This window comes from Bos indicus x Bos taurus, chromosome 19 (genome assembly GCF_003369695.1).
Source record: "Bos indicus x Bos taurus breed Angus x Brahman F1 hybrid chromosome 19, Bos_hybrid_MaternalHap_v2.0, whole genome shotgun sequence".
Lineage (NCBI taxonomy): Eukaryota > Metazoa > Chordata > Mammalia > Artiodactyla > Bovidae > Bos > Bos indicus x Bos taurus.
Window position 1 is genome coordinate 43,437,440 of NC_040094.1, and position 14,178 is coordinate 43,451,617.

Here is a 14,178-nt window from a genome sequence, read left to right on the forward strand (position 1 = left end):
AATAGTTATCTTCTTGTTTTAATTGACTGTTTCTCCCAAATCCTCTCTTGGATCAATCAAATCCAATAGAGGATTTGATCAAATTGATTTGATCAAATCAAATCAATCAAATCCTCTCTTCGAGCTCCTTAGGTAGATATTTTTAAAAAGAGCTTCAAACACAGGGTTTATAGCACAAGCATGGCAGAATTTCTGCTAAAAATCTCATCCCTGCAGCAAAAATATTGTTCTCTAAAGAACCCTGTTGAAAATGCCAAGTCAGACTCTTCGCGTTAGAGCCACATTAGAGAAAGAGATACTTTTATGTCCCAAATAACAAGTATAACCTTTCATCAGGTTCTTTGGACTAATTTATACTGGAAATATGCACCACACAGAACTCTGTCTATTGACATGTTTTGAAAATGATCAAGCCAGCTGCACACAAGTGGTATCCAGACAGTACTGAGGTGATACATCCGCAGAATCACACTCACTCCTTTACACACAGCATCTCATTCTTCCTGAGACTTGGGATGAGTCATAGAGCCAGAATTTGGAAAAGACATGAAATGTCACCCTCAGTCACTGGAGGGACGATGACAGGAAGCAACTTCTAACTGAAAGTGACTTCCTGATAAAGTACACAACCACTGGAAGAAACTGGGGAGCCCCAAACTCCAGGCATGGTTTTACCCAGGATTCAAAATAACGTTCACAGAGTACTGACTCTGCGACAAGCACTTGGTGGATGAATCTTCCAAACACCACTCTGGAGTATTACTCTCCCTGTGTTGCAGACACTCATGGGAAGACACTTATGGGAAGACACTCATGGGAAGACTCAGAGAGGTCAAGTGAAATTTCCTGTGGTCAGAGTGAGGAAATGGTGGGGCCTGAGTTGAAACCCTGGCCATTCTTCCAGCGCCTGCTCATTCTACTTTCCACATGCTCTCCATTCTGCTTCCTAAGGAACACAGCATTTTTTTCTAAGCCTTTTGGTGCAGATAGACTGACAGGGACTCAGGACACCAGTGTCAAGGTCTTGAGACCTTCAGGCCCAAGGAACGCACTCACAGGCTCTGCAAAAGCGTTGTCCCAGAGAACGGTGGCCGTCGCATTGTTATCCTGGCTGCCGTGAACAATCACCACCACTGGGAGAGACAGGGTCTGAAAGAGACACAGGGGAGGGCTGAGAGTCCCCGGCCACATGCTCTGCCCTTCTCTCCTTTTGTTCCCATCACAACACGTGCATCCTCTCTCCAAGTTTCAGTAAATGTCACCCTCAAACACAGAATAGGAACGGCTCCAGGAACAAGACGTCACATTTACGCAGTCTTAGAAATTTAAGGTATTTTAGCAGAGATATTTCTGCATGACATTTTGAGATTTAGATATTTCTTAGATATTTCTGAAGTATGGAGTAAGTTTCTCGAAGTTAGAGAACAGATAGAAAAGAGAAAGAAGATGGAGACTTCCTGGAAAAAAATAGCAAGAAAGTGATGTCTAAAATTTAACACTAAGTGTGCTCAAATCCGTCCTGAGTGATGTTTCCCTGGGTTCACCTCTACCTGTAATTCTAGCTATTCCATTTCATTATTATTTGCTCCTGTCTTAAAAGAATCTAAGAGACAGAGCCCTAAGGATGAGGTCTCCTCACTTTCTATTCATCAGTAATCACAAGCAGGTGCCCCTGACACTAATGCAACGTGAATGAACTTCCAAAATAAAAATTAAAAGATACTCTGAGGTCAAAATTCTTTTGGGATATAAAGTACACACACACACACACACACACACACACACACACACACACACACACACACCTTGACTTGAAACACCAGCTCATTTCCGCCAACACTGAACTGTGATTCAAACAGGATGGTAAATTTTTCTTCTGTCACCGACTCTGCTCCACGCCGGTCAGATCTCTTAATTCGTTTCAGGGACTGCCAAGGAGAAAGACGAGAGGATGAAGCCCTCAAGCGACTAGAGGGAAAGCCCACTCTTCCTCTTCCCCCATCCTCACCATGTTCCGGAAGTGGGCGCTCAGGGTGCCTGTGGCCTGGTGGTACTCCATTACACAGCAGTTGTTCAGGATCTCCCCACTGTAATCACTGCAAGCGAGAAACAGACTCAACTCTACGCCCAGACAGGGCCTCAGCACACACGAGGTAGCAAATATATTGGGGGTGGGAGGAAATAAAGGAGACTGTCAAAAACTTGAGTCATTTAAGAGGAAATAAGGGTTCCGCAGCATAAATGATATAAGAAGTAAACATACACAAAACACATAAGAAGTTTCCTTAGACATATGCCTACTATATCAGAGTTTCTTTACACAAGAACACCCTTATTCCTTCTCTGAGAGCTAGGAGAGGCCAGAGAGCTAGTGGCACTCCTACATAGGAAGGGCCAGGCCTAGACTTGCCAGGAGGTGGGATCCCTTTCCCTCTGTTTCCAGGGCAGCGTACTTGCGGGTGTTCTCGTTCTTGAGCAGTGACTTGGCCTGCTGCTCGCTGATGATGGTGGCCTTCACCTGGGGGGGGTTCATGTGCACATTCAGCTTCCCGCCCACCAGCAGGCGCACGGTGGCCGCGAACTTGGTCTGGGTCTTCAGGACCTGAGGGGGCTGCTTCTCGATGATGAAGGTGCTGCGGAGACACAAGGGACAGGAGACACTTCAGGGGACAGGACTCTGGCCCCACCTTCCACGTGGGGAGGCTGCCTTGCACCAGGCTGAGCAGGTGAAGGGAGGGTTTGCGGACAGTCCACCCTCCCTGGGGCCACTGTGAGTCAGGGGAGCTGGCGGGAAGGGAGGCAGTGAAAGGAACTCAGCAGCTGAAAGGAGTTGCAGGAGACAAATGCCCGTGTAGTGTCCACGAGAAATACTGGGTGAGGTCGACAGCAAGAGGCCATAGCAACAGAGAATGGAGAGGGATGGGAGGAGGGTGTGAGGCAGAAACTGAAGGATTTAAGCCAGAGCTCCCCATCTGCAAAGACCCTGCTGCCCCCCACCCAGGGCAACCAGATGGGAGCGGGGCATGGCCAGGAGTCACCTGGTCACCAGGGCTGAGATGATGTCAGTGATGGTGGCGTTGACCTCAGCCAGCATCTCCTCCACGGGGCCGGGGATGGGCAGCTGCTGGCAGAGGTGCTCGGCTCTGCGGATCTGCTGCCGGTTCTGCCAGATGATCTCCGCCAACTTCTCACACCTGAATCCGAGCCCCAGGGCCCAAGGGAAGGACACGGGCTTCACCCCCGTCCTCCAGGCCAGAAGCTGGCAGGCGCCCAGGCGGGCACAAGGCCCACACCCAGCTCCACCCCCAGGAAGGCCTGGTGCCCGAGCCACCTCGCCTGTGCACTGGGCACAGCAGAGATGCCCTGCCTTCCAAAAAAACCAGAGAAACACCCAGGAGGAGCGACACTGACTGGGGTCCAACCAGCCTGAGTGCCACTTTGCCACCTGGCCCCACCCCAGCATCCTCCCAGGGGAGGGGGCACAGAAAGGGACACCAGCGTCAGCATCAAACACACCACTGGTGGGATAAGACCCGTGCCCAGACAGAGGGAGCCAGCTGCTCATGTAGACGTGGGCGCAAACAGCAGCTGGCAGCACCACTCTGCTGCCTGCCCCTCCCCGCCCCCCACCCCTGGTACCAGGACTGTAGCACATCCAGGCTGCCCTCGGGGGGCCCTCCGTTCCCCGCCAGCTGCTGCCGCCGCTTCCACTGGATCAGCTCGTCATCCAGGATGATGGTCTGCTGCTTCCGCAGCAGCTGCAGGGTCTTCTGGTGCTTCTCGGCCAGCTCCTGAGGGTCGGGGGGTGGCTCAGCCGGCCCTTCTGGGCTCTCAGAACAGCCCTGCAGGGCCTCCTCCTCCCAGACCGACTCTCCCCCTCAGGCCCCATGGGGAAGAAGGCCGGGGCCTCCTGCTCTGCTGGGTCCCGCTCTCCTCCTGGCTCTCTGCCTCCCTCAGGGTCCCCAGGACAGCTCAGGGTGTCACTGCCCCTGCGGGAGGGGAGGGACGCTGAGCCCACTCACCACGCGGTACTGCTGCAGCGTCTGGGCCTCGCGCTGCAGCCAGGCCTCCAGGGACACCTGCTTCTGCTGGAGGGCCGTCTCCCGGCTCAGTCGCTCCTGGGGGTTCAGCTGGGCCAGCTGGGCAAACTGAGCTGGAGGAGGGGACAGGACACCACGACCATGACCTCCCCGGTCCAGCCGGGAGCCCATCTGTTCTGGAGGCAAGACCCTCGAGGGGACATGTCTGACCAGCGGCCAGTCAGGTTCCACAGCAACGGGGCCCGTAGATGAGAAGACTCTGGCCCCTGTGGCCCGACCCTGAGCTCCTCTCAGGGAGTGGGGAGATGGAAGCCTGGGGGACAGCTGAGGAGAAGCCTGCCCTGGCCAACCCCCTACTTAGCCTGCCTCACCCAATGCGTGGTCTGGCTTGGAGCCACCATGTCTGGTCTGAAGTGAACCCCGCCATTCACCAGGTGGTGAACTTGGGCAAGTCACCCCACTCTCCTGTGCCTCAGTTTTCCCATCTGTAAAAGGGGAGCATCATGAGGCATCTACTTCAGCGGCTGCTGCTAAGTGATGAGACAGAAAATGCTCAGGAAGCTGCCCGGCACCATTGGCCCCCGAGGGAAGTCAGTTATGGTTAATGGGTTACATGAGGGGATGAAAGGCAGATGGAGCAGCTCTCAGCCCCAACCTCACGGGCACAGCCTCGTGAGAAGCCTCTGGTCCGTGGGCTTTGTCCTGACTACCAGGCTTGGCAGCCTCTCCTCAGGGAAGGGGGTTTTCTTCAGGTAGTGAAGGTCCCTAACATGCTTAACCAGGTTGGTCACTGTGAGCTCAGCTAACCAACCGGAAATGAGACACAGAGAGAGTCGGGGCCACTGGGGACACAAAAGCAGTGAGATTCTCTCAGGAGAGAGAGGCAATTTCTCTCCACACCAGCTCTCAGGCCGCTCATCAATGGCAGGAATATGTAACCAGGCCTCACTGACTCCCTCTGCAAACAACCTGTGATGAAATACTTAAGACACAGGAAGTAGAGAGGATGATACAAGAAACACCTGTGTATCAAGAAGCCGCTTAAGAAATCAGGCACTTCCATGGTGAAGCACCCGTACCCCTCCCCTGCTGGCAACCCCATCCCTCCCTCCACAGGTAACCACTGTCCCCAGTGCTGGCATCCTACCCTCGCCAATGGCCTTTCTGAACATCCCAGGGACCTCACTGGGGCTGAGTCTAGAAGACGTGAGCGTCAGTCAGCAAGTCTTGGTCAAGCTCCTTGCAGGCCTCTGAGGGCCATGTCACATGGCCAAGACCCGGTCCTATGGACACACAGGGCTGGGACAGACTAAAGCAACTCTATTCAAGAGAACTTAGAAATATGGCTCCATTCTGACTGCAGGGGACTGAGCAGGCAAGGAATGGAGCAGAACAATCTGGACAGCCACTCGGAATCCTGCCACCCACAGGGAGACAGTGATAATCCCAACACCGGGACCTGGCTTCCTTATGCAAGTGACCCACTTAAGTCTCTCCTGGCAAATTGCAGAAGCTTCTGGGAAGGACGCCAGGAGACGTGAGGCAATTGTCTGCTCCACTGGAGGGAGCTGAGACTGCCCTCACACAAACAGATCAGTCATCTGTGTTTCTGATGGGTGCACCTGATAAATGAGACTGAACTGACATTGCATGATGGGGACAAACCCAACCTCACAAGTAGCAAACAGAAAACCCAAGAAGCGGATCATCCATTCTGTCAGCCAGTCAATGGCCTTGGGTAGAAATAAGAGCCTGAATCTCCTGTTTCCTAATTTAGGAGGGGGTCAGCCTGGTATGAATGCAGATGGGAAGAAGACATGCCAGAGTTATCCTCCGTCATTCACTCAACACCAGCTCTGACTTGGGCTGTGCTGGCCTCAGAGTTCCTTGAACTACAAGGAGATCCAACCAGTCAATCCTAAAGGAAATCAATCCTGAATATTCATTGCAAGGACTGATGCTGAAGCTGAAGCTCCAACACTCTGGCCATCTGATGCGAAAAGCCAACTCATTGGAAAAGACCCTGATGCTGGGAAAGATTGAGGGCAGGAGGAGAAGAGGACGAGAGAGGATGAGATGGTTGGATGGCATCACCAACTCGATGGACATGAGTTTGAGCAAGCTCTGGGAGACGGTGATGGACAGCGAAGCCTGGCGTGCTGCAGTCCATGAAGTCCCAAAGGGTTGGACAAAACTTAGTGACTGTACTACAACAACAAACAACAAAGACAACAAATCTTAGGGTACAGAGATAAAAGACTGTCCCTTCTCAACAAATTTATATTCTTCCGCAGAAAACAGAAAGAATAAGTGGTATTAATACAGTTCTAAAATGGAGCCCACAGGCATGGTAGTAGAGAAGGACATGTGGTTTCATGGCTGGCTGGCTGAGCCAAAGCGTCTCTGAGGTTTTGAGCAGGGCACGTAACCAGGGAGAGGAAACTACAGGGCCACTTCATTTTATCCTGGTGCAATATATTGTACTTCACAGATACTGTGTTCTTTTTTTTAATATAAATTGAATGCTTGCAGCAACCTTGTGGCAAGCAAGTCTACTGATGCTGTTTATTCCAACAGCATTGGCTCATTTCTTGTCTCTGTGTCACATTTTGGTAATCCTTGCACTATTTCAGAGTTTTTCATTATTAATATATTTGCTACGGTGATCTGTGACCAGTGATCTTTGATGTTACTACTACAATTCACTGAAGGTTGGGCTCATTAGCATTTTTAAAATTGAGGCACGTACAATTTTTTTTAGACAATACTATTGCACACTTACTGGACTACAGTGTAGTATAAACATAACATATATGCGCTGGGAAACCAAAAAATTCATGTGAATTACTTTACTGCAATACTTTATTGTAGTGGTCTGGAACCAAACCCTTGGCATCTCCCAAGCACCCCTGTATTAAAGTCACACTGCCAAACTCTGAAGGGTCAATAGGGGGTGCTGGTGGGGCTCCACACCTTCCAGACTGATTCTGACCAAGGCACCAGCAGGATTTACCCCAGGTAGGGGCTCCTCTGTCTACAGGGCTAACTGAGATGCACTAGTTGCTCTGCCCCAGGACGGCCTGTCTGAATAACCGAACAAAACGATACTAAAAGGTTGTAGAACACAGCTCTCTGTCCCTAATACTCTCCCTGTTCAGAAAGTTTACCATTTCAATAAAGCACCACTTTGAAAATGCCTGCCACGTACAAAGTGCCATCTGATACTGTTTCCTTAGTCTGTATGCCCCTTCCCACAAGAGGAAATGCCTTTCCTCACAGACCAGCAGCAACTTGGGTGTGGGGGGCCAGAGTGAGACCCCACCTTCTCTCCCAGGACCAGTGCCTCTATTTGTCCCTTCCAAGGCCTCAACCTCCAGCGCTGCCTTCAACGCAAAGGATTCTCTGCTACCCCAGAGAGAGGAAAACACCTCTAAATGGAGAACTGGTCCTGTTCTAAACCAACCAGCTTCTTGCCAGTCCTCACTCTGGTCCTCCGGACACGCACCACCCTCCCACACCAGGCTCACCCTGGATCCTCAGGCTCTCCTGATACTGGATGATAAAGTACTCTTGAGTCTGCTGCAGCTTCTTCAGCTCATTCTCTGTGTCTTGTGTGACCAGTCGCAGCTCCTCAAATGTCTGGTTGATTTGAAGGTGTTTCTGGGACATGGCATCGGCGAGACTTCCAGCCGGAGAAGTACCCTGGAGACAGAGCAGAGAGACAGTGCGGGTGGCAGTGAGCCGGGCAGAGAGGATGGGAGGAAGCCTCAGGCCTTAGTCCCAAAGGGCGATGCTCGCACTATAACAGGGCCGAGACGCCAAAAGCTAAATTTTGAGTCAGAGAACTGAAAATGTTATTTGTGAGAGTTGGGCAGAGTGAGAAGAAGAAGAGCAACCGGAGACCTGGTGGACTATAGCATCTTCATAAAGTGTTGCAGAAAGGCTCTGACCTACATGCAGGAGACATCTGAGTTCTCTTTGGAGACCAGAACTCAATGTGTCTCAGGAGTTTTCCTACTAATAATGATGACCCCTCATTTCAGAGTCATTCACTGGACGCCAACTGTGCCAGGTGCTGGGGGCACAGCGGGGGACACGGCTGTGTGAACACATGTCATCTGTGTCCTCCCTCAAGACCTCGTGACTGCGCCAAGAGTGTGAACTGCTCAGGGGCGGCGTTCTGGAGACCCCAAGTGAAGTCACGGGCAAGGCATCAACAAGCGCTGTGTGGATTGAGTCATCGACCTGGCCTGGGTGGATCTATTCCTTCAACACCAGGTTGAGGCGGGCCGAGAAGGGGCTGTTCTTAAGCAATCTCATCTGAATATAAGCATGTGTGTGTGTGAGTCGCTCAGCTGTGTCCAGCTCTTTGTGACCACATGGACTGTAGCCTGCCAGGCTCCTTGGTCCATGGAATTCTCCAGACAAGAACTCTGGAGTAGGTAGCCATTCCCTTCTCCAGGGGATCTTCCTGACCCAGGGATCCAACCTAGGTTTCTCGCACTGTGGGAAGATTCTTTACCAACAGAACCACCAGGGATCCTTGAATATAAGCGTGCCTCTCCTCAAACACTATTCAATTGGGGTTAAATTATTTTGCACTTGTTCACATTGTTTTGTGGTTGCGATCTCATCAAGGTTACAAGCCAGTCAAGATCAGAGATCAGTTTTCTATTTCCTTTGTGCTCTTAGGACAAGGCTCTGTTTATAGAGACACCAACAGATGCACCCTGAGAGATCCTGACAAAGCTGGGCCCAGGAAGAGCTGAGCCAGAAAGGACTTCCCAAGCCCACAGGGCACTCACATTGTTGGCTTCTCGGACCAGCCTCTGTTCATTGTACAAAATATGGCGGATGCAGCGCACCAGCTCCATGGGGCAGCGGTCATATGTGTTCTGAAAGAATCCAAGAGCAAACATCACTTTGTTCTGCTTCATGCTATGGGGCAGAACCTCACCTCAGAGCAGAGGGCCAGAGCTCAGGATGGAGGAGACGTTTCGTAACACAACCATGAGAACTGCTGCTCTTCCAGTGTGAATGGGGACAAGAAAAGCATGTTGTGGGAAACTCAATTACAAGAGGAAGGTAAAATTATTTTACTTCTTACATCTTAAATTGCTTAAAGTAAGGGAACCATGCTTGGGAATAGAATACATTTTTAAAAGGCCATATCAGAGGAGAAACCGGACACCACCTTGATTGAGCGACCAAAATTACTGCCACCGAGGAGGACAAGGTGGACGCAGTACACCTCTGGATGTGATAGTCTGAGGAGGACACAACATCACTTATTTCCAATTCTGATCAGGGGTGTGTACCCTGGATCTAATCGTGAGGAAAAGTCATACAAACCCCAAATAAGGCACATTTTACCTTTAAAAAACAGAGGAGCTGAATTACTTTTAAAATGTCAATGCAATGAAAGACAAAGGGAGACTGACAAATGGTTCCTTAAAGAGACATGACAACTATAGGCAATAAGCGATCTTGAACACGATCTTGGACTGGAGGGGGAGAAAAATGTCCCAAAAGATGTTAGTAAGTCAGCTGGTAACTGTACTGTAACTACGTAACAGAAGGTTCATATGCTTAGAAAGTAGACACTGGAGCACTTGAGGGACAAAGGGGCATGAGGCACACAACTTTCGAGTGATGAAAAACTGTGCACGTCTGTGTGCACATCTGTGCATGTGCGCGCATTTGTGCAAGTGTGTGCGCGCCTGCGTGTGTGTCTGTACATGCATGTGCGCAGAGGGAGAATGTCGTATAGCAAATGTTAATAATGGTGAGTCTGAGCATATGTTCTCAGTATCAATCTTGTAACTGTCTATAAATTTGAAATGGTTTTCAAATAAAACGTTTAAAAATGGCAGCTACAATCACAAAACCAAACAATAAGAACTTTACACATGTCACATGTGGCTTGGCAACCTTGGGTGAAAGGAGAGAGAGAAACCTCTGGATGAAGGAAGAGCCCCTGCAGGGAAGAGTGTGGCCTGGGGCTCACATGGAGCGTGGCCACGAACTCACGCCCACCTGGAGCTGTGTGGCGTAGTGCCCCAGCTTGATCTTCAGTAGGAACCCGTCTTCCCCCACTTGGTGCTCTGCCTTCTTCTGCAACTCCTGCACCAGGCCCTCCAGGAGCTGGGTGGCCTTAATGTTCTCCTGTGGATTATCAAGATCTATTGAGTCCCTAGGGGAAAGAAATTACATACATATGTATACATACATGCACACAGCCTGTATAAATGCAGCCTCAATGCACCACACCTTTTCTGGGGCTCAAGTGATTTATTTATAATGCTCACTGCAAATTTTAGGCAACAGTCCAATTCAAACTGACTAGATATCTACATAAGTCTATTTCCAATCCACTAGTTACCTTAGTGGAAGGTATAGTATATTTTCTCTTTTTTCTTTGCAGTGGACTGCCCGTTCTCCTACTGACTCGCTCTGGTGCTTATGCTATTCGCTTCTAGGAATGAAGGGAAAAGGAAAGTGCTTTGTGTGCTCTGAAGGAAATAAGGACTCTGATAATTTCCTATTTATAGTTATCCCTTTAAGGGTGGAAGGGGGCAGAGGGTCAAGAATGTTCTGTGTGTTTTTGCCAGCCTCAACTTGTGTGTGTTGCTAATTTCACATGGGGTATTTCTTAAGTAAAGACAGGTGAGTTAACGGAGTTACTTCTAAGAAGCCCTGGAAATATGATATTAAGACAGATGAAGCCTGCAAGTATTCACACAAGGCAGGCATTTGTATCACTAGCTGCAGATTTCGGACATGTAGGCAGTGCTGACTCCTGCAATGAACCAGAAAAATCACTTTACAGGCTTCGTAGTATTTCAGAGCCACTTAACTGGTAGCAGGGCTTGGGTGGTCTCCCTCCCTCCCTTCCTCCTCCTCTCTCTTCCTTCCCCCACTCTTCCCCCTCTCCCCATCTCTGATTCTCTTTCTTTTTTTAAACAACTTAAGCAACAATTGCTATTGGGCAGTACTAAATTACTTAACTCTGCTTGCTGAAGAAACCTAACAGCTGTCAGATTGAAATAACATTCATTACTGCTGGTGGGTCTGCAGCCAAACACGAGATCTGGTGATAGCTAGGCAGCTCTGTCATCTCTACACAGCCCTGAAGTTAGGCAGAAACTAATTTCTAACAGGGACACAGACAGCTACACCAAAGCACTGGTAGCATTACTTCATCAAACAATATGCTCAAATCTGCCCTCTTGAGAAAGCAGTAGAGAAAGCCAAATTTTAAATATGTGTTGCTATGTACCAAATATGTCTAAATAAAAGCCTTGAAGGAATGGAAGCAGCCCTGCACCTCTGTTCTGAATGGCAATAATGCTCCTCGTCTGAGGAATCCACTCTTCAAAAGAATATTTTGGAGTATAGTTGCTTTAGAATGGTGTGTTTGTTTCTATCGTACAGCAAAGTGAATCAGCTGTATGTATACATATATCCCCTCTTTTTTGGATTTCTTTACCATTGAGGTCACCACAGATCACTGAGTAGTGAATCTACTCTTGAGAAGAGCCAATCTCTAAGCAAAACTCACGGAAATCAAGTACTACCAGTTCTCGTACTTTAAAACTTAATTCTCTTCCGTATATGTATAGATATACATATATATACAGACACACACACACACACACATAAACTTTCTTAGCTTAAACATGAAGAACTGAAGATGTTTTACTTAAAATCTTTATATTCTTAAACCCATAACCGAATAAAATTCCAGTTTTCCTTGACATCAACATAAGTCTTTTAACGTTCGTTTGGTAAGAAGACTACATGGGAAATCTACTAAATGAAATTTTAGATCAACAGAAACTTCCTACTAATGTTTTCCTGAACTCTCCAAATCTTTAACAGAAAATGAAAATGAAATGGAAAAGCACCAGATGAGGTGCAGTTGACATGCTCACATTTAGTACCTTTTTTCCTCACTTAATTGCATGAGGCTGAGATTTTTTTAATTGCCTAGAAAATTGCCTTCCTTTGGTGTGCTCCAGCTTTGGAACAGAAGTCTGCTACTAACACAAGATCGCAATGACTCTGAGGCAACATTACTGATGGGTATACAGCTCGCCTCAAATAGCAGCTAAAGGCTGGTTTCTCCTGTTCTCCTGACCAGGATGATGGAGGCCTGAAGTATCTGATGAACATGACAGATCAGCTCGAGACTGGTAACTGGCATGTGCCCAGGCCCTGCTCAGAGCAGCAGCCTGCGGCCTGGCGTGCAATAATGTTGTTGATTATAAGGCTTTGTCGACAGTCTACTGCAATGTACTAATTTTGAAATAATTTAAAAACAATTTTCCCCCGGATATATAAACAGTAATTTGAGAAATCAGTAAAATAAACATGGTTGTTAAATCTGCCACTAAGAGTAATTACTGTTAACATTTTGGTGTATCGTCTTTTAGTCTCTCTCTCTATATATAAAAATTACATATAAATTTGAAAACACCAAAGTCATCATTGTTAAACTTGTTAATAATATACTTTATTAAATCTTATGCATATGCATACCTTATCTGACCTGTTAAATATAAACTCTGTGGACAAGGGCTTCAATGTTTTCATATGAACTCCACTAACTACAACACTGCTAGGTACTCAGTTTTGTTGACTTTTCAAAAAAATTTATTTTTAATTTGAGGATAATTACTTTACAATATTGTGATGGTTTCTGTCATACATAAATATGAATCAGCCATAAGTATACACATGTCCCCTCCCTCTTAAACCTCCCTCCTACCTCCCTCCCCATCTCTCCCCCTCTAGGATGTCACCAGCTTTGGGTTCCCTGAGTCATACAACAAATTCCCACTGGTTATCTGTTTTACATATGGTAATGTATATGTTTCAATGCTATTCTCTGAAATCATCCCACCCTCTCCTTCCCCTGTGTCCAAAAGTCTATCCTTTGTGTCTCTAGAGAAGCTGTGGTTATAGGTACACAATAGACTATTACTCGGCTATAAAAAGGAACACATTTGAGTCAGTTCTAATAAGGTGGATGAACCCAGAGCCTATTATACACAGTGAAGTAAGCCAGAAAGAGAAAGACAGATACCATATGTTAACGTGGATATATGGAATCTAGAAAGATGGTACTGATGTGTTAGTACCATAGTACCCAGTAGTACCATAGTACACAGTACCATAGATGGTACCTATGTGCTAATTGTTTTTTATGAACAGCAATATTATAATGCTTTTATCCAGAATTTATTATTAAAGGAAACAAACCCTATTTAAAAAAAAAATCCCAGTAGTTATTCCATCTTCTTAAAATTTAAGATAGAATACCTTTTCATGGGTCACATGATTTTCTTTACAAATGTACAACTTTTAGAGTCTTCGTTATGTTATCTTTCTGATAAAACTTCAATATGCTTGTGCCTCACAAAATATGACAGAAAAACCTCTGTTCACTTACCAAGCTTGGCTTTCAATCCACTGGGATAAGTAATGGCGCACCTCAATGGGGAAATGCTGACCATACAGTGCTTGCATCTGATGAAGGGCATCTCCTTGGAGCTGCTGGGCTTGTATCCACACAGCCATGGTTTACAATCTGTTAAACAAACAGTGGTTTGCGTTGGTTTTTTTCCCCCTTTTAAATCCACTAGAGTAAATACTCAATTATAAAGGCTGGCAATAAATGCATTTAAGCCCTTTTTGATAGACTGAAGATTGGTATTCTTAAACCAAATTTTAGCTTCAAAATGCTTTCAAAATGTAGACATTCAGTGTGGCCATGGAAAGGTGTACAACTGGGTCTATGAAGCTCTGACTACAAAATGTACAGAAGTCCTAAGGAAAAATACAAATTCAGCATTAAGGAAAGAACCGCCTATAGTTTTGATATCACAGACATATTCTTTCTTTTACATGTGTTGCAAACTTGAAGTAACAGTAAGCAGCATTTCAACAGTAATGATAAATAAGTAGCACAGGGATTTTGTTAAACAATCACTTATTTAAATTTTGTATTTTTACTTTTAAAAGGTGCAATAAACACATTGCCATTTTGAAAAAGACCCAAAGAAAAGTGGTAATATCTAATGCATGGATTGAACCCTACGTATTATCACTATTTACCTAAACAGTAATTATTTGT

At 47.0% G+C, this 14,178-nt stretch overlaps 1 protein-coding gene across 6 annotated transcripts in view; it reads right to left on the bottom strand.

Annotated features, from left to right (window-relative positions):
• Nucleotides 1-14,178, bottom strand: part of STAT5B (signal transducer and activator of transcription 5B) — a 68,178-nt gene that overhangs the window by 15,279 nt on the left and 38,721 nt on the right. For 5 of the 6 annotated variants that reach the window (XR_003506692.1, XM_027516876.1, XM_027516879.1 and 2 more), the window contains exons 2-12: nucleotides 13,495-13,632; nucleotides 10,077-10,233; nucleotides 8,846-8,935; nucleotides 7,568-7,742; nucleotides 4,023-4,153; nucleotides 3,640-3,791; nucleotides 3,039-3,194; nucleotides 2,454-2,633; nucleotides 2,009-2,096; nucleotides 1,806-1,928; nucleotides 1,057-1,149 (exon numbers count right to left, since the gene is read on the bottom strand). Coding sequence is in view for 5 of the 6 variants with exons in the window: in XM_027516876.1 (XP_027372677.1) it covers nucleotides 1,057-1,149; nucleotides 1,806-1,928; nucleotides 2,009-2,096; nucleotides 2,454-2,633; nucleotides 3,039-3,194; nucleotides 3,640-3,791; nucleotides 4,023-4,153; nucleotides 7,568-7,742; nucleotides 8,846-8,935; nucleotides 10,077-10,233; nucleotides 13,495-13,622 (1,473 nt within the window). In the remaining variant the exon portion in view is untranslated. The remainder of the gene's footprint in view (nucleotides 1-1,056; nucleotides 1,150-1,805; nucleotides 1,929-2,008; nucleotides 2,097-2,453; nucleotides 2,634-3,038; nucleotides 3,195-3,639; nucleotides 3,792-4,022; nucleotides 4,154-7,567; nucleotides 7,743-8,845; nucleotides 8,936-10,076; nucleotides 10,234-13,494; nucleotides 13,633-14,178) is intronic. The other variant, XM_027516881.1, reaches the window with a different exon arrangement.